Raw genomic sequence first — 21,345 nt, 5'->3', positions numbered from 1 at the left:
GAATGCTCTAATATCATCGAGGTTGGAAAAAAAAGAAGAGTTGGGAGGTCAGACAGGATAGATGAAAATGAGGAACCTGGCACAAGTAGTGGAAGCAATGCTAGGACTCAGCTAAGGGCTCCATGGTTGCCAACCAAAACTCCCAAGTTGAGATCCCTGGGGCTCCTTTTAGTCACCTCTTACAACAGGCAGGGGATACTGTGGGTATATTGTTTGTCTGCGTACCCCACCCACAGGGGATGAAATACAAAGAATTGCTTGATCTTTTGCCATATATACCACCATTTCATCACACTATCAAGATCTGAAAACTAATGCTCAAGCTGTAGATGAGAACTTTAGAGAGTGATGTGGAGTAAAATAAATTAACCCAAGCCATTTACAAACAAAGTCTAGTAGTCAGATAAGGGACATGAGGTTAAAAGTAAAATAAATACACTTGCCAACAATATGTATTTTCCATGCACCATGATACACCTTAATTACACAAGTTATAACAATATATCAGTTGAAGAGTATAAAAAACGTTGAGACCTCCCTTCTCTCCACATGAGTAAAAAGAAAGGCAATGAAACACTATAAACTTATTCAAAAGTTCAGTCTTCACAATGTTTGATTCCCTCCATGAGAATAAAGATTCTTGATATTACATACTGATGAGCATGGCTTTAGCAACAGCCTCAACAGCTGCTTTGTCAAGTAGTTTTTCTACAACAGCAAGAGCAAAAACAAATGCTGTTGCAGGTCCACGACTAGTCACAAGATTACCTGAGAAGAGAAAACATTATGTTAATGCATGAAGTCCCAGTCGAGATATTTTGTAGTTAAGTAATATTTCACTCCATAATTTACTGATATAAAAAGCAGTCAAGTCAACAGCAACACTGCAAGTAAGACAGAATGGTTTCAAAATGTACAGTAACTGGACAAAGCAGAGAAGTGTGCTGTCACTATTATTGTTCATAATGGTACCGAATAAAATTGTGTAGGAGACAAAGGAAAAATGCAAAGATAGGCAGCTGATGTTTGGAGATGACATTGTGGTGTAAGGAACAAATGGAGAGGAAGTACAAGGTCAACTGGACATATTATGTGACTTTATTGGTAATTATGGAATGAAAATAAGCATGGAGAAAAGCAAAAGGAGGAAAAGAAGGGAAAGGTACTGTGAAAATTGAGGGAGAAGATCTTGAAATTGCAGAAAGTTACAAGTACTTGAGTAGCAAACTGATGTAAGATTGGACATAGAGATCAGTAAAAACAACAGGGAAATGTATTTTACCAGAGTGTGAAGAGTTTGATCTGGAAGAAGGAAGTAGGTACCAACTGTACAGAAGTGACATAAGATGTATTACAGCCCCATCCTGACATGCAGCAGAGATCAGTACACTGATGAAGACATGACAGTGAAATCTGGGCCAGTGAGATCAAATTTTTAAGTACAATAGGAAGGCAAGATAAGACATGGTAGGAAATGAGGATACCAGGCAAGAAATCAGAGTAGAAAAGTTTTTAGACAAAATGGAGAAAACTAAACCGAGATGGTTTGGACATTTTAACGGAATGGAAGACAAAATGATGATATAGATTCCCATAGAGAACCTGAAATGTCCAATAAAGGACCATTTATGTTGGTATTAAGACAAAATGATGCTGAAGCACATGGTGGAGGCTAAGATTGAAGGAAAAAGAACAAGAGGTAAACCCAGACCAAGGTGGCTGGACTCGATCATGAACAGTATAATAAGAAGCAACGTGGATTGGAACACAGCTCAGGAGAAACAATGGTAGTTGGATAGGGGACGATCGAAAGGTGCCATTAATATACCGACCCAGTTGGAGCTGGAAAAAGGAAAATGAATATCATATGTACGGGCATAATTCTCAATTTTTCTTCGGATATTATGACAAAAAACTTAGGCGCTAGAATTATGCCAATAAATCGATCAATTGGGGAATATTTTACAGGGTAACTTACCTTCATACAGCTTGGGTGATAGCATAGAATGAAGTACAATATTACATGATGTTTTAAATTTATTATATGATATTTTAACAAATACGCCCAAGTTTTACTGCATAAAAATTTTAGTTATGCTGATTTGTAAAGCCCACAAAGTATAAGGCAGTGAATTGTGTGTGCACCTCCACTGTTGGCTGGACATATTATCTAACAGGTATGGATACTTGAACTGAAAGGAAACTAAATCACCCGACACATTATTACATTGGGTACGCAGGACTGGTGTAACATTAAAGTCTCGTACATGGGAAAAAGGATCGTAAAGGAGAGGAACTAATGGACTTCTGTGAAAGGAATGGACTTATAGTGGGAAATACATGTTTTCAAAAGAAAACCATCAGGAAAATTATGAGATATACAGATATACAGAAGAACAAAATCAGTAATAGACTACTTTTTGGTGGAAAGGACAAATCGCAGGCCCTAATGGTACGAAATGATGATGCTGCTTGTTGTTTAAAGGGGCCTAACATCTAGGTCATCGGCCCCTAATGGTATGAAATGAGAAGAAAAATTATAAATTAAAAGCCCAAAAACGTCCACTGACCACAATTCAAAATGTGAGGACGAAGAATGAATGGATGGATATGAATTGGGAAAAACAGAAAAACTAAAAGAGAAAGGAAAAAGCAAAATAAAAGTATGGAAATTGAAAGACAAATGTACAGGAAGATTTTCAGGAGAGACTGAAGCAATAAATCCCAGTTACTGAATTGGAAAATGTAAAGGAGTGGGCCAATTTAAAAAAGGCATTTGTTAGTGCAGCAGAGAGTGCTTGTGGCAGGACATCTACAAGAGTGAAAGAAAAGGAGACACTGCGATGGAAGGAGGAAGTGAGGAAAGTGGTGAAAGAAAAGAAGACAGCCTGGCAAGAATGGAACTGAGATCAAACAGAAGAAAGCAAAAGGAAGTATCTCAACAGCAAACACAGATGTAAGAAGGTGGTAGGAGAAGAAAAGAAGAAGAGTTGGGAAGAATTTACACAAAAAATGGAAGTGGATGTAAGTCGCAGTAAAAGGATCCTGTATGGACTTTGAAGAAGTTAGAGGACAGAAAGAGTTATCACAAAACCAGTGAAAAAGGAAGATGGGGAATTGTTGATGATGATGATGCTTGTTGTTTAAAGGGCCTAACATCTGGGTCATCAGGCCCTAATGGTACGAAATGAGAAGAAAAATTATAAATTAAAAGCCCAAAAACGTCCACTGACCACAATTCAAAATGTGAGGACGAAGAATGAATGGATGGATATGAATTTAAAACTATCAGTGGAACCAAACCACAGTACCTCACATGCACAGAAGCTGGTGTAGAACAATAGTATTACTGACCAAGGGACTGCTTCTATAGCACAATACTGAATCGATGATATTTGTAGTCGAAAGTGGTCCAAAATCCAAGTAAGCGGCCCCTCAAAATGGAATCTTCATTTCTGCTCATTACACCGGTTTAGGTAATCAAATTATACCATTGAAACACCAACTTCATGACATACATCCATTTATTATGAGCTGTTGACTACAACTAACTTTCACACACACAAAGCAGTTCAAACATTCAAAGAACAAAAGCAAACGAAGATAAAACACTCCACTCAATTATCTGAGTTACTGACACATAACCTCAATGTTTTCCTTAAGATATATACAAGATATGGTACATGACATTTTATTTTTATGAGAAAACCACAACATTCCAACACAGTGGAACCAAACTACAATGCTTCACATGCACAGAAGCTGGCATAGTACAATAGTATTACTGACCAAGGGACTGCTTCTATAGCACAATACTGAATCAATGATATTTGTAGTCAAAAGGGGTCCAAAATCCAAGTCAGCGGCCCCTCAAAATGGTACTTATCGCTAGGAAAGTAGAACCATGGTATTTGTCATGTTGCGGTACTAATCAAGAGTAGAGTAGACTCGCGGTATTCCACACATTATGGTACTACTCACAGGTAATGAAATTCGCACATGTATTACAGACCTACACTGTTTCGCACATTGCGGCGCCATTTACAGGCAATAATAATATAAGAGAATTTATTGGACTCCAACCTATTCAATACATTACAGGATGTTAACATTTTTAGTTAAGAGCCTCCATGGCTCAGACGGCAGCGTGTCGGCCTCTCACCGCTGGATACCGTGGTTCAAATCCCGGTCACTCCATGTGAGATTTGTGCTGGACAAAGCGGAGGCGGGACAGGTTTTTCTCCGGGTACTCCGGTTTTCCCTGTCATCATTCATTCCAGCAACACTCTCCATTCTCATTTCATTGCATCTATCAGTCATTAATAAATCACTTTGGGAGTGGCGACCCCATCGTACTAATAGCCAATATCTGCTTCATTCATTCCATCCCTGACCCGGTCAATGACTGGAAAACAGGTTGTAGGTTTTCAACATTTTTAGTTAAACATCGTTAAAATGGAGACATGTTTCGCCCTCCATGTGGGGCATCATCAGTCATATCAAAGCACCTCAAAATTAAACCAGACGTCTGGCTGGAAATTATGAACATAATATGTAAGAAAGAATACATTAAAAAACACGTACAAGGTCCTATCCTAAACAAAATAACAATAGACTAGTTACACATAGTAAAATACGCTAGTGGTTTCTTAATATTAAAATGAGGCCATCATATGCACAGTATAAAAATGAAAGTAATCAAAGTCTATATGATATTGAGTTCGATGGTAGTCCTACGTAGTACACAATTTAGAATTACTGTACACTTATTTATAATTGTTAAAATTGATGAGGTAAAACATTCCAATTTGTCTATTTGTAATTTGGCTCCAACCAAAATAATTCGCCCTAGGATTCATGAGGTAGTCAACTCTGTTGGTCACTCTCTATATGAATTGAGTGCACAGTGCAAGTGAACAGCTTTTGTTGATTATAAAATGAGGCTGTGCTAAGACAGAGTTAAAACAACACCGGCTTCAAATGAAGATAGTTAAAAACATCATTAGGTTCTTCCTAGTTGACTAAAGGTTTGCATATATTTTGTTGTTGAAGTGTGGGAAAGTCAGTTATTGGTTGAATGGGCAACGGTCGAAAATGTTGTGCAGTGCAATTGGTGTTTGAGCTGTCCTACATGTGAGGGAAATCTGAAAATGGAGGATTTGTCTTAATTAGTTAAGTGAAATGATGGAAAAAGAGAAAAAAAGGGGGAAATCATTGAGAAATGAAAGATGTGAAAGTTAAAACTTACCTTGAAAGCTGTTACCTAATTGCTAGGAGGTTTGTGGAGCACTGGCTGTCGCTAATGTCCTGCTCCTCGTGTTGTACGTGTGACGTCTTAGAGGAGGGGAGTGGATTTGAGAAAGCGGGGCTGTGGGTATGTGATTGGCGCTTGGGGAAGAGTTGTGTGTATTGGAGGGAGAATAGGGGCGTGATGAGTTGAGCGGCTTAGTAGGGGTGCTTGGAGAGCTTGTTTTGAGGACGTTAACAAGTCTTTTGTCCTTCAGATTTAAACTATTGAGCGAAAATATTAATTGTTCGTAAAGAAGGCTATTGGATCATTTCAATTTTTATTCTTATTATATTTTTGGTCCAAAAAATGTTTTACCTCATCAATTTTAACAATTATAAATAAGTGTACAGTAATTCTAAATTGTGTTTTATTTTGCCAACATTTGTATATACTACGTAGAACTACCATCGAACTCAATATCATATAGACTTTGATTACTTTCATTTTTATACTGTGCATATGATGGCCTCATTTTAATATTAAGAAACCACTAGCGTATTTTACTATGTGTAACTAGTCTATTGTTATTTTGTTTAGGATAGGACCTTGTACGTGTTTTTTAATGTATTCTTTCTTACATATTATGTTCATAATTTCCAACCAGACGTCTGGTTTAATTTTGAGGTGCTTTGATATGACTGATGATGCCCCACATGGAGGGCGAAACATGTCTCCATTTTAACGATGTTTAACTAAAAATGTTAACATCCTGTAATGTATTGAATAGGTTGGAGTCCAATAAATTCTCTTATATTATTATTGAGATTCTCTCAATATGGAAAATAAAATGATTTTCATTACTTGTAATTTACAGGCAATGCAAACCTATGGTGTTCATCACATAAGAGTACTAACCATAGGGACTCGTACTATCCCATGGTGTTCCTCATATAGTGGGTACTAATCATAGGCAATCCAGAATCATGGGTTCCCTCATCCCATGGTGTCGCTCACATAGTGCTACTAATGACAGGTACTGTAAAAGCCGCCACGCTCTCGTTTGCTACTAATCACAAACCTATTTGGTACCCAACATAGTGGTACTACGCGCAAGTATAAGCGACCCATGGTGTTCCCCGTGTGGTGGTTCTAATCACAAGTAGTTTTATGGTTCTAATTTGATCATCCCTTCGTCGCCCTTTTTAGTCACCTCCTACGACAGGCAGGGGATACCCCGTGGGTGAATTCTTCATCTACGTTCTACACCCACAGGGGGTGGGGAATTATTAACATACCCAGAAGAGATAAAGAGAAGATGGAAGGAGTATTTTGATAAGGTATTGAATGTGAACAAGTATAGGGGAGATAGAAGAAATACAGTGTGAGTACTAAAAAACAGAGGATGACATAACAATGCTGGAAGTGGAGTTAGCAGTACAAAAGATGAAGATGGGAAAAGCAACAGTAATGGATGAAATCAGTGTGGAAATGATACAGGCTGCTGGACCTGTTGGTATGCAATGGTTGTACCGACTACTAAAGTGTACGAAAAAAAAAAGACAAATGTGTACCAGAAGACCGGAAAAAAGGGATAATAATACCAGGTAGTTAAAATACTGGAAAGGATATTAGACCAAGCTTCATAGCCGGAGTCGCTTAAGTGCAGCCAGTCTACAGTATTCAGGAGATAGTGGGTTTGAACCCCAATGTCGGCAGCCCTGAAGATGGTTTTCCATGGTTTCACATTTTCACACCAGGCAAATGCTAGGGCTGTACCTTAATTATGGCCATGGCCTCTTCCTTTCCACTCCTAGCCCTTTCCTGTCCCTTTGCCGCCATAAGACCTATCTGTCAGTGCGACGTAAAGCAACTTGTAAAAAATAAATAAAAAACGAATATTAGAAAGAAAAATGGGAAGAAAGATTGAAGGGGAGTTACAAGATGAACAATAAGGCTTCAGGAGTGGAAGATTTACAGTGGACCCAATCTTTACCATGAGACAGCTGATGGAAAAGAACTGGGAATATGGAAACGATCTGGTCATGACTTTCATAGATATAGAAAAGGCATATGATAGTGTCCCCAGAGAGAAGGTTTGGGAAACCATGGTTAAAAAGAGACTCGGAAGAGAAATGTTATAAATGGTGCAAACAATGTACAACACTGTGTTAGAAGGGTACTGACCCCAGTTGGAAAAACAGAATGGTTTAGGAATAAGACTGGACCAAGACAGGGGAGTGTGCTGTCACCTCTTTTGTTTATTATGGTCATGGACAAAATTGTAAAGGTAATAAAGGAAGCCTATGGAGATGAAGATACTGACTATTTGCAGATTATGTTGTGATCTGGGAAAAGAACAGCAAAGAAGTGCAACACCATGTACTGAATGATAAAGTTGAGAAGTATGGCATGAAAATCAGTACAGAGAAAAGCAAGACTATGGTGATGTCGAGAGGGGAAAGACAAAGAAAGGGCAGTGTGAAAATTGGAAGTCAGAGTCTGGAAATTGTGGAAAGCTTTGAATACCTAGAAGTGAATTAATGCAAAATGCTAGGGTGGACATGGAGATTAGCAGGATATTACAGCAGGGTAATGCATTCACAAAAGTGTAAGAAAACTTGTTTGGAGCAAGGAAGTACCAAGGAAAAGTAAAGAAATAATGTACAAATGTACCCATACTGACTTATGCAGCTGAGACTTGGACTTTGACTAGCAGGCAAGAGAGTAGAATTCAAGCCAGTGAGATGAAATTCCTATAAGAAGTGTGATAGGAAAGACAGAGTGAGAAATTAAGATGTTAGGAAGGAAGTTAAAACAGGAAAGCTAAATGAGAGAGTTGAAAAGAATAAACTAAGGTGGTTTGTACAAGTAAAGAGGATGGACGAGAATAGAATTCCAAGACAGATGCTGGAGGCAAAGTGCAAGGTCACGAGAGCAAGAAGACGACCTAGAACAAGGTGGATTGAATCAGTGAAAACGAAATTTAGACTGGGACAAGATTGTGGAAGAAGAATGGTGGAAGGAAAGAGGGAGATGGAGAAGTGCCATAAATACCCTGACCCAGTAGGAGCTGGATAAGGAGAAATGATGATGATGATGATGATGATGATGATGATGACATGACTTACCAAGTCTATTCATCATCAGTGCTATTGCAATTGGGAAAACTGCTGTCATCACCTGAATCTATGCCTTTCTATAAGTAGTCATCTTCACTTCCATCAAGCACGTTTGATATTCCTGTTTTCTTGAAACTTCTAGAAACAATGTCTGACAAAATCATGTTCCATACTTGCAAAATTTAGTTGCACACATCTTCCACCGATGGCCTACGTGTCCTGCCTCCTGGAGTAAGCTGATGCATACTTCCAGCCATTAATTATGATGCACTTTACACAGGTTATCCTTGAATGGCTTATTTATGAATAAATCCAAAGGCTGGAGTACAGATGTTAGACTGCCAGGAATTACTGCAAGATCAGTTTTTCATGTCAGTTAACAGCTGCTTTATGTTATTTACTAAATGGTCCTGGAAAATTGTTAGTTACAATGACCCAGTCAGTTTCTCCAAATAGTACGAATCCATTTATTTTACCATAGATACCTCCATCCAGCCTTTCACTTGAATACAAACATGTATCCCGCCTGAAAGTTTAACCTTTGGCATTGTTTTTCATCTAAACTTACAATAACATTTGGAGGGAGTATCTTTCCATTTGCAATTACTGCAAGCATGACATTGCATCTTTGTTTCTCACTTCACACAGTTCTCACAGGAACACTCGACTTTCCGTTCTCTTCAATAGTTTGATTGTGAGGCATTTTGAAATTCATGGCATCTGGTCAGCGTTGCTTATTTGTGTAAACAAGTTTCCCTTCTCTTTTCTCTTCCTAATAATGTATAGATGAATGTTTATCCATGTTTTGTTGTAGTCTCCTAGCATTCTTTGGCACAATGGTGTTTGGCATCTCAGTGAGAGGTTATTTTGCTTCATTAAACCATATAATACCAGTATAGTTTGTCCGTTACTGGACATTATAAATTTCTTTTTTTAAAATGCTGTAGCCTCCACAGTACGCACTAGCCATACATCTTGGTAGGTGTGCTATTTACCAACTGATGAGCCCAACTTAGCTCACTGAGGCAAAATGCTGGCAACGAGGAATAAGTTAGCTGGAAAATTTATAATGTCCAATAATGGAATAACTATATTGGTATTATAAATTTGCTCATTCGGGACAAATATTTCAGGTTTCCTATGTGAATCAACATCTATATCATCATAAAACCAATCGTCCTGCCCCTGGTCACTTTGAATTCTGAGAAACTGATGCCGTGCTTGGAGGCCATCGTGTATGCTTTAAATTGCATCATTTCATGGCTAACAACAACATATATACATTGCTAAGTAGAGCCTGAATGCATTCAAAGAGTTCTTCAATTTTGGAAACTTTTCACTCTTTGGACCACGGAAAACTTCATTTTTCCATTTCTTGAAGTTCATTCTTTTGCTTATGTTAATATTTTACATTAAATTCAGATACTATGAGTTTCTGACCTGCTGCCCTGTTAAAGTGTTCCTCAGCACACTGTACGAAGGAGAGTTTAAATCCAGCTGTATTGCTTGAATACTTACCTGTCACACTCAAAAGACCTCACCAATTGTACTGTATATCACTTCTACTTGCTTCTACTCATACACAGGAGCTAACCAACACAGAAAACATAGCTCATTTTGAAACTGCAAGCCAGCATGCTTACATCAAGCAGGAGAAGGGCAAGAGGGTAGGAGACCACAGGCACCATCATACTAGTGTTAGTGGCCTTGAGGTTACCTGTTTTCAGAGGAACTACGAAGGGCAGATATAAAGATGATTTTCAGATTCTAGAGCAGGGCCTCTCAGGGTGCATGCGCGTGGTGCATGCACTGTGCACGGTGCAAAAGACGACTTCGCTTGGTTGACCAGAGTGCAGACCCCCCACTCCTCTTTCCCTACACATGCCTCCGCGTTCCTCACCTTCACTGCTGTTTCTCCCCCACTGCGAAATGTTTACGTGTGGTAAGCCGAGACACTCAGTTGTATGGGACAAGGTTACCAGTGTTATTAAACAAATCTCTTCTTTCAGATTAGTTCGAGGGTCCCATTTCCGAAAGGCACTGGACCAGGGTACTAAACAATTTTACAGGTGGTGCACGGCATGCTGGATATTTGTCGGCATATACTGTAGATTACGTTTGGTTTGAGTAGTGTCCTTCTCTAGCTCTTCTTTTCCGTTTTTCCTTGCAATTTTACCAGTAATGTCTGGAATAAGGGATCGGCTGACAGCAATTCTGAGAGCGTTCTTTAAATTACAATCAGAAATACTAGCACGCAATCTAGTTTTCGTACAAGTCAAAACAGAAAATAACCTTTCACATATACATGTGGAACCAAACATAGAAATAATCTTAGCTGCTTCTCGATGTAGCTTAGGAAAATCATCTTTCGACAAATTCTGGTAGAATTCGGACAAAGTCTTTCTATAGAAAAACAGATCTTTTTGACGATCATCGTTTTGCAAATCTATTAATTCAAATTGCAAATCAGGAGATACACTTTCAACTGCTACCGAAAAGGGCTTTACAAAGACATCAAGCATTGGCTGCAGGTCAGTAATATCCTGTAACGAGAAACACACTTTTTTAAAATAAAAGTTATGTTTTTAATATATGAAATTACTTTGGAGTACCAAAAGGGACATATTTACATAACGAGGTATTGTGGACGAATGTTTTCTAATTGCATGTTACGCTTGTACACTTAAAATCATCTAATTTTTTTACAGTTGACGGTATACCGGTACTTTACCTGGAATCGGTCGCTAAACTCGTTTTCAAGGGATTGTAGCACCTCGACGTACTTTTCAAAGCGTGCTCCTTCCCGCACAGATGCTGTCAAACAAAACCATAGTAACGTTTTGAGTAAACCACTTTGTAAAACCTAGAGTATTTGTTAAAGATTATAATATGTATATATCTCTTACCTAGCTCAGGGAAGTGTTCCGTATTTTTTATCGAAAGGTTGTGTTTGAGAAGTTGAAGTTTCTGTTGGAAAGCCTTAATCTTGCTGACCATGTCGTTGATTAGATGATTTTCTTTTTGGAGTTTCAGACTTAGATCATTTAGAAGAGCCATAATATCTGCTAAAAATCCCAAGTCAGCTGCTAATTCAGGGTCATGTAAAAGTGGCTCTGGACGTCCTTTTTCCACCAAAAACTCAGCAACAGCGTGGCGTATTCGAAAAAATCGTAAAATCACCTTTCCCTTGCTTAACCACCGTACCTCTGTATGGTAGGGGATATCGGGATACTCTTCCTCAAGTAAAACCAAAAATTCTTTGAATTGGCGATGAGTGAGCCCGTGAGAACGAATATAGTTCACGATACGCACAACTACGTTCATCACGTCTTGAAGACCGATAACGTTTGCACAAAGAGCCTCTTGGTGAGCAAAACAATGAATGGATGGCAAATTCGGCATATTAAGCTCTTTCCGCAGTAAATCAGTGAACCCTTTTACTTTACCGCTCATTGCTGGCGCCCCGTCTGTTGTCACGGAAAATAGCTTTTCCCAAGTGAGTCCTATTCCTTCAGCTGCCATTTCGACCGTGTCCTTCCGTTACATGCAGGTCGTCGTCTACGCCACGTACAAAAAATGGCTAACTGGGATGTGTCGCTAATATCCGTTGACTCATCAAGTGCAATGGAATACGCTAAGAAGTCTTGAGTTTTGGCTGCCAATTGTTCACGCAAATTCCCTGCAATGTCGCTGATTCGTCGAGTTATTTTCATGCTGGAAAGTGGTATTCTGCTGTATGCTGGAGCTAATGTAGGGTTCATTGTCTCTACTATGTCCAACAAAATACTCTTTATTAGTGGCCCTTCCATAAACGGCTTCCCAGCTCTTGCTAGCCGTAAAGCAACTTTATAACTAGCTCTAAGAGCAGCGTCACTACACCCTTCATCTTCCTCGCCCTAAATTAGATATATTAAAGAAGTGAATTAGAAATGCAGATACATGTTTGAGAGGAATGTAAACATAATTACAAAAAATGCAGAACCCGTAACCAAACTGAAAATGCTACAGTACTGGAACAAACCTCATTTGTGGATATAGAATGCTCTTCTTCAAGATGTTTCAACTTCCTTAATTCTTTCTCTCTGGCGTCTCCTATGATTTCACAATAATTTTCCGAATGTAGTCTGTTGTAGTGTCTTTCAATAGACGATTTTCTTACGCACGTAATTATCGTCCCACAGATTAAGCATTTGGCGTTATCGTCACGACAGACAAAAAAATACGAAAGTTCGCAGTTCGATTGAAATGGACTTTCGGCAGTCTTTACTTTCTTCGAAACAGGTTGCTCCATTATTATGTTGTTGTCGTGCGCTTATCCATTTCACTGATAAACACGTCGTCTACCACCAAACGCTTCGTCGCTCTTAGCACACGACACCATCCGAGTCAAGCCGAGTTCCGCCGAGGGGGACCGATGCACAGTGCACAGAGCCTATGCACCTCGCTCTGCACGCGTGAGAGTTTCGGCGTTTGAGAGGCCCTGTTCTAGAGGAATAGATATTCATAACTGAGCTGCTGTGAGCCAAAGTGCTAAAAGTCAAAAAATGTTAGTTTTTGAGTTATACCACTCAGTGTACTCACAATGCATAGAAATTTACTGTGGAGAAATGATATACCGATAAATCGCACCGGAGCCACTTAAGAGTGCTAGATTCATTCTTCCTCTCATGCCAGCGTGAAGTGCGTTCGCAGAAATAGTGGTATAAGTCAAGCAGCAACACCATGTGGTCAAGTTTTTCTGTATTTTACGTTTTTATTTATGCTCTAAAATCAGAAAGTTTGCACAACTGTGCTGATAGTTATTAGCACTGTTTCCTATTTTTAGCATTATAATAACCAGATATTATTAAAGCAGATATTGTTTTTATAAGGGAATTTTGAACGCCCAGTTGAAGTCTAGGTTACAGCCTATTACCCGTGAAACTTTTAGTGATACTTCGTTTTACAGGGGTGAGGCGTAAGGAGGGAGCTACCCCCGTTCTGATAATACTGACAACTGAATGTAAATGAAATCGGAATTGAATCGATAGTATGATCGATCGATATAAATTTTCTAAACCTTTATTTTCTTGTAAGCCAACAACTGTGTCACACACACAATATATAACATTATATAACATTTTGCGATGCGAATCTTGTTCCTAGCATGAATTCTCAGAAATATCACTCTCACAATCATCACTGCTATCTGCAGTACTATTAATTACAATCTTGTCCATGGCTATTTCGATGACACGTCATGCCTCCAGTATTCCTCTTCCAGTTATTTCACCTTTCTGCAATACCCCTCCCAATCTGCGGCAGATACTGAATGGAATGCCTCGATGGTCAGTCGTAGTAAGCTGCTGACATGTCTCTCGTAATATTTTCCTCACTCGTGTTCAATCCTAACCCATATTTTGGCCTTGTTGTGTAAACAACAACAGTATGGAAGTGTTGCAATTATACCACCAGATGTCTCACAGCATAATCGATTCATAGTTTTTGTGTCAAAGGTTGCCAATACAAATCTCGAACATAACCGACGTCTACCAATTCAGCACTAGGAAGCCGAAGTATCACTAAAAGTTTTGCGGATAATATAAGTATCATGCAGTGATGTCTGACAATAAATACATAAACGTACATATTACTTTGTTACTTACATCATGATTCTATACACAAAAAGCATAGAACAGAATTTTGCATGCCAATTAAGCATTTTAATTAATCGAGGTTAAGTTTATGAGGTTGGATGTTTTTTTTTTTTCCCTCCTTCATGTATTCTGTGTCTACTGATGCTTTCCAAACACCATTCTTGCTCCCTTTAAATTGAAGTCCCAGGTTGAGTTTTACTGTAAATAAAACTGATTGTGACACCAGAAAATGCAGTTCACAATAGGTTAAGCAGAGTGAAATCACAGCAGATGTGTTTTAGGTCAAAACATGTATAAATCTAGAGGTCAACACCTAGCTTTTATTTCCAGGACTGACCATGAACGATCCAGACTATGAATTTTACAGTGGTTGTGGAGGTTCTGACAATGGTTATTTCAATAACAACAAAGTGGAGTATTTAGAAACGTGTTTTTTGTCAGATCCAACAATTGCAAAGTACTACAAAACAAATATTATAAATACTACAGCTACATTTATGGAGAATGGTACCACTTCTGAGCAGTCTCTGTTTCTGAAATCAACATCAACGGCATTTAACAACAAAATTCCAATTATTTTAACTCAATCCGTGAGAGAAAAATACATAATAGGAACCATAAATGCAATTTCACATTTACTATAACAGATTATGTTTCATTAAGAATTATTTTACAAATAAATTGTAATATTGGCAGTTAAAGCAACTTATTCCTTCCCTTGTATTCAAATTCACCAGAACATTAATTTATAAGAATAGTACAATTCTTGATTTATACCACTTTACCTTTATTATTATTAAATGAAAAGTGCACAATGTGCAAAAACAGTTTTTGCACAGATGGTCAACTATGCTAATGCCATTCTTATTATTGAGGTTGTCCTCATTTTGCAGTTTTGTGCATGGTATCTTTCACAATGATCATTGCACAGGTTACATATACAGTCTTCGTTCGGCTGGTGGAAGTTTTTGGTTTGGCAGAATCTGTGGTGAAATCCATGAGTGGCGTAACATGTAATTACGTGCCCTAGCTCGTAATTTGCTTACGTCTACTCTTCCGTCATTATAGCGTCCGTGGAATAGAAGTCGGACCAAATAGCATTCCTTTTCTCGTTTAAAGTTTGGCGTGCATTCTCGTAGGGCTTGGTGTTTGGTAGACAAAACTGTGTTTTGGTATCGTCAATGAAGTAGTCCTCCTTGGTTAGAACATATGTTAACTTTGAAGGGGCTGACTTTCCAATGCCTAGTATTTTCTTGAGAAATCTGGCCTTGACTTTTTCTATTGTCATCAGGTCGCTGAGTGCGAGTTTTTCCCAGGTGATGCTAATCCCATAGGTTGCTATTGGTGATATGGCTGTCCTGAACAGTAGCATTGCTGTACCCAATGATATTTGTTGAGGTTGTTGAATGTTGTAGATGGCTTTTATTGCTGCGGCTGCTCTTTCTTTGACGTGGATATTGTAGGATGTTAGAGTTGTTTGGAGGGTGACTCCAAGGTACTTGAATTTCGGCACACTTCCAGAGGTTTGTTGTGCATGGTTATTGTATTTTTAGGTGCATGTTTTCCTCCTTTCCTAAAGGTCATTTGTTTAGTTTTGTTGTGGTTTATTTGCAAACCGTTTCTTTCTGCCCATGATGTGAGCCTATTGAGGACCTCTTGGAGCTCTTTTATGTTTTCTGAGCCTATTGCCATATCATCTGCGTAAAGTATAAGCAATGCTGAGGTATCTGTGATGTCTGCTGTCATGATGTTGAATAAAATTGGGCTGATTGGGTCACCTTGTAGGACTCTGTTTGTTTGGGTTACGTTTTTGGATAGGGTTATGTTGTCTGATATTTGGACATACAGTAGTTATATTTGAGGATATTCGAGATTATGACTGCTATCGGATGTGTAGCTCCTATTACGTAATTGAGTTTCCGGATGAGTGTTGCTCTATCAACAAGGTCAAAAGCCTTACTATAGTCTACGAAGACTACAAAATATTTCTTTCCTGGATGCCTCAATGTATCTTAGACTTGTTCTATTAGGTATTTTACGGCATGTAGTGTGCTTCTTCCCTTTCGGAAGCCGAATTGATTTTCTGGTATCTGGGAGTCTATTTCTTCTGCAAGCCTGATTGTTAAGATTTTCATGAAGATTTTGAATAATGTATTTTCGAGGGCTATACCTTGATATGAATCAGGATTGTCAGTTTCTCCTTTCTTAAATATCATTTTGATTGTTGACAATCTCCATTGCTCTGGAATTTCCCCAGTGTGCATGCATGTGTTGAATAGTTCTACCCAGTAGTCTAGCATGACAGGTAGAGAGTCTTTCAGTCTTTCAGGTGTTCTGTGCAAATGCTGTCTGGGCCGGGGGCCTTTCCATGTTTTGCTGCTGTTATTGTATTATGTATTTCCTGCCTCGTTATGGGGATGTGATTTCCCGTCATTGTTACTGGAGTTAATTCAAAAGCTGTTGATCGTTGTTGGAGGTTGAGAATGCTTTTGAAATGGTTTTCCCACGACTCCATTGAGATATTGTTTGATGCTTTCACTATGAGTAAACTACTGAGAGAAAAAGTGGTACCCTTATTTTAGGGACTATACAAAGCAACTTAAGCTACAAAAACTAAAATGTCTTTAGTAAACAAAATTTTAATATTTCATTTGTATATTTCATCAAACAAATAATGAATTATTGTAAAGCATGAATTTACATTCAATGAAATGCAAAACCTTTTAGTTCTCAGAATTGGGAAAAATTGAGTTATATCACTTCGGCTCTCAGCGGCTCAACTACAACTGATATGTTGGATGGGATGCGTGAAAAAATGCTGGGACTAATTCTTCCACTATTTCGTCTTCAAGAAGGGATGCATGAAATAAGCAAGAGTGAGGATTACGTTAGTAAATAAGGTAATAATACAAATCTTCCATGGTGTATTTCTTTTACAGGACTAGTTTATGAGAGTAGTATTATCCAAGTTTCACCAGAAAAATGTACAAAAACAATATGTTAACTCTCCAAGCACATAAAAATGGAATGGAATTAATGCTGATGGACAATACTTTTAACAGATCTTTTAAATTTCAGGTAAGAATAAATATTTTAACTCATTGGGCCCGAGCCATGGAATCGTTCCGTGCTTCGTCTCGGTGGACCAAACGCCGGACCACGGAACTGTTCCGTTGTCTCACTTTACTACGTAATTCTACTTTTCCTCAAGAGATGGCAGAGTGAGTTGCATTTGTGATTTGTGTAGGGACTCTTTCTTTGCAATGTTATATGCTCTTTGGTAATATATATCGATAGTGTGCTTGGTAATATTAGTTTGAAGTGGGCTATCTCTACCTTTGAGACTCGCCTGTAAACAAGATGGCTGCCAGTATAGAACTGATATTTACAGATATATAACCCCTTTTAGGAAGTAATGATGATTAGGAATGTGATTTTTTCAGTGAAATTAGTAGTAATATTAGTACTAGTGTGAGCAATGCTCCTGAATAACAAATAGATGTGGAAATCGAAGAGAAAGTGCAAAGAGAAAACTGGGTTACAGCTCAGCAGGCGGACTGAGTAGGCCTACGGTCCCGTGATGCTAATAAAATAAAGTGTTTTACTGTATTCCTTGTTCCGCAGTTTGTGGTATGGAAGCCTTTTGTGTTTATGTATATTTAAATCTTTAATGGTCTTGTAACTAAGAAATTTCTCGTGATATGAAGCGCCACTATATTTCCTCCAAAATAATCCCAGCGCCAATGCAGTTTCAATCCAACAAATATGCCGGGCTCAATGGGTTAATAAAAACAATATTTAAGCCATTTATTGGTATCCATTGTGGATATTTTAGATGCTCTGGACCTGGTTGCCAAAGCATGGCATGAAGCACTGCAACTACATCCAGCTGCTTCAAGAAAGCAGGCTTCTGTCAAGAAGGAGAAGAATACTGACTGGGAATAGCTCCACTCTGAGACTTCATACATCATCTGCAGACTTCATGGCTAAATGGTTAGCATGCTGGCCTTCGGTCACAGGGATCCCGGGTTCGATTCCTGACAGGCTCAGGAATTTTAACCATAACTGGTTAATTCCACTGGCATGGGGGCTAGGTGTATGTTTCAACTTCAACATCATTTAATCCTCATCATGACACAATTCAAAAGATCTGCACCTGGTACTAAACGCCATAGCATCTAAATTGATGGAAATATCTTCACTTTGGAAGAACATGCTATTGAGGACATCATTGAGAAACATATGCAAGAAGATCACAACACTGACTCTGATGATTGTGAAGTCAGTGACAGGATACCTTTGATAGGAGATGCTTTTTCAACCCTGGAAACGCCGAGGAAGTTCCTCTCAATTTCATATGGTGGTGATGCTACACTTAATCACCCTTATGAACTTAAAAACCAAGCGGATTGGCTATTCATGTTAACATGCTACAACTATGGAGCCAAACTCAGCATTCGGGAGACGAGTGGGTTCAAACCCCATCATCACCTGTCATGAGAATACAGTCGAAAACGTTTATTGCAACATCGCTTTTCACAACTTGGATTTAACGGCGAAATGAAACTGTCCTGTCGAAATCCTATATAAACACTGTATTTAAAGAAAACCCACTTAGCACAGCATCGCTTATTGTGACATATCATATAAAACAGCGTCATTTTATTAAATATTTGCATAACTTTATAGACTATAAAGTCCAATGCAGGCTTTTGTTTGTTACGAATTTTGGGATCACTGACAACAATATAAAGCTTGTTTTCAATAGATTGTAGATTTCAAATCAGTCTGTCTGTTAAGCAGTCAAGGCAAGTATAACTATAAGACGTCGCAAAAGAAACAAAGTGTTTAAACTGGAGAGAAGTCACAAATAATATGGCGGTCGCGAAATGGGGGAAACAAACGTCATCATCGCAAAGTAATTGGGTGTATCAGACTCAATGATTTCTACAATTTGGAAGGACAGAGAGAACATCTCATTTATTAGCCAAGATCGTTTGCAACATTACTGATCAATGTACATTATTGTTACCTCTTTTGTCACTTATTATTTTATATTTTGCTGTAGGCTACGTACTATTTATTTATTTATTTATTTATTTACTTGTGTCAGAAGCATACTTAATCATACACTTAAAAATAAAGTAATAATTAAATTATTTACAAAAATTAACAGACAAAGTAAATTAACCAAATTTACTGTACATCTAGATGGTGTTTTTCCAAAACTGAGCCACACCTAGGGCGTTGTCATCAGCAAGCATTAAATCTTGCTCTGAGCATGAAAATGGACAGAGAGGACATTGATACATATGGCTGACTGTTTGTTCTTCACCACAGTCGCATTTGCTGTCCTCTGATGTGAAGCCCCATAACTTAAGTGAGGACTTAGCCCTGCCGACACCAGTTCTTAATCGGTTAAGGGACCTCCTAACACTCCAGTCTTCATTGTAGCCAGCCGGAAGTTGTTCTTGCAGCTCCATCCATTCTTGTTGCTTCGATTTCCACAAGGAAAGTCTTGCCTTATCTGGTGGTCCTTTCAAGGGCTTTGATGTCTGGAGGAAACTTTTCCTGGACTTCAGCCTAGATTGAGATTGTTGGTGACCAAACAGTGCATGAGCTTCAATGTTCTCAACCTTCAGTCGTTCTTGATCAGCAGCGACTTCTCAACGAATACTTGGAGGTGCAACGCCAGCAAGATAGTATATCTTCTCAACAGGGGTAGGTTTCAGGCATCCTGTGATTAATCCACAAGCTTCATTTAGGGCAGGGTCCACAGTCTTGGCGTGGGATGATCTATACCACACAGGGGATGCGTATTCTGCAGCAGAGTAACACAGAGCCAATGCAGTGGTTCTAAGAACTTGTGGCTTTGCACCCCAGTTTGTACCTCTCAGCTTCCTCAGGATGTTGTTTCTGGCACTGATTTAGTGTTTGATGTTGGAACAGTGTTTTCTGAAAGTGAGGGAGCGGTCCAGCCTTATCCCTAGGGGTGGAGTGAAAGAATGTTCCAAGGGGGTTCCATTCCAGGAGACATGTAATTTCCTTGATGCCTCTTTGTTCTTGAGGTGGAAAGCACAAAGCAAAGATTTTGATGGATTCGGCTTTAGGTGGTTAGCCTTGAGATTTGTGCCTTATTCCTTCAGAGCACTGTCAAGAGTGAGTTCTACCTCTTCAAAAGTTGCACTCTGGCAGGCTAGTGCAAGATCGTCTGCATATATGAAACTTCTTGTTTTGCTAGGGAGTGGTTGGTCATTGGTATAAATATTAAATAGCAATAGAGCCAGTACACTTCTTTGGGGCAATCCATTTCTCTGTGATCTCCATCTGCTTCTTTGCCCTTGAAAGTCAACAAAAAACCTGTGGTTCTGCAACAAGGTTGACATTAATCTGGTAAGTTTTGAATCTTTGGTAAGTGTAAAGATCTTATGAAGCAGTATACGGTGGTTCACTGTATCATATGCAGCACTGAGGTCAATAAAAGCTACCCCTGTAATTTGTCGATTTTCAAAACCATCCTCAATGTACTGTGTGAGGTTGAGAACTTGTGCAACAGCATTCTTGCCTGGTCTAAAGCCTGCCTGTTGTGGAATGAGGTTTTTGTTGATAGTCTGGATGAGTCTGTTGAGTACATCCTTTCTAAAATCTTAGATAGGTGGCACAGGACAGGTCTGTAGTTCCTGGGGTCACTGCTGTCCTTTTCAGGCTTCAGAACAGCAATTACATGTGCTTTGCTCCACAATTTTGGAATCTTGGACATCTCTAGGTAGTTATTATAAAACTGTAGCAACCATTCTTTCATGTTTCTTCCAAAATTCTTTATTTGCTCAACTTGCATATCATCCAGACCCACAGCTTTACCTGATTTGCACTTGATTACTGCATTTTCCAACTCAGTGAAATTGAAATTTTGCATGAGCTCAGATATTTCTTCATTCCTACCCACAGGTACTTTCAACATAGTTCTCCGGGTTTTGGCTTCTTGTTTTATTTTGCCATTCATGAGAAGTTGGTGGTCAATCTGATTGGCTGTAACAGAAGAATGTGTGTTACTCATGGTTGGATCTCTGCTCAGCTTCTTTAGGAGTCTCCAGGCCTTTTGGCTGCTCTGCGTCATATCCTTCTTCCATTAATTTTGACCAGCTCTCTCTTTTCAATGAGGCTATTAGAGAAGTTAGGGCGTGTGCTGCTTTATTAGTTTCCTCGTCCATTGGGTTATATTCGAATAGCTTGTAGTAGTCCTCTAGTTGCGAGACTGCATCCAGAATAAGACTTTCGATGTAACTGGTGCGACATCCATGGGGAATAGATTTACAAGAACTTTTCTTAACAGCCTCAGTGAACTGTTCATATGCTTCAG

General features: G+C 38.8%; 1 protein-coding gene across 1 annotated transcript in view; it reads right to left on the bottom strand.

Annotated features, from left to right (window-relative positions):
- Positions 1–434: 434 nt before the first annotated feature.
- The window catches only part of LOC136858389 (Parkinson disease protein 7), a 67,144-nt gene continuing 46,233 nt past the window's right edge, over positions 435–21,345 (bottom strand). The window contains exon 5 of the mRNA XM_067137898.2: positions 435–768. Coding sequence (XP_066993999.1) covers positions 647–768 — 122 coding nt within the window. The 3' untranslated portion in view covers positions 435–646. The remainder of the gene's footprint in view (positions 769–21,345) is intronic.

Source organism: Anabrus simplex, chromosome 1 (assembly GCF_040414725.1).
Source record: "Anabrus simplex isolate iqAnaSimp1 chromosome 1, ASM4041472v1, whole genome shotgun sequence".
Taxonomy (NCBI): domain Eukaryota; kingdom Metazoa; phylum Arthropoda; class Insecta; order Orthoptera; family Tettigoniidae; genus Anabrus; species Anabrus simplex.
This window is presented reverse-complemented; position numbering and strand designations above follow the sequence as displayed.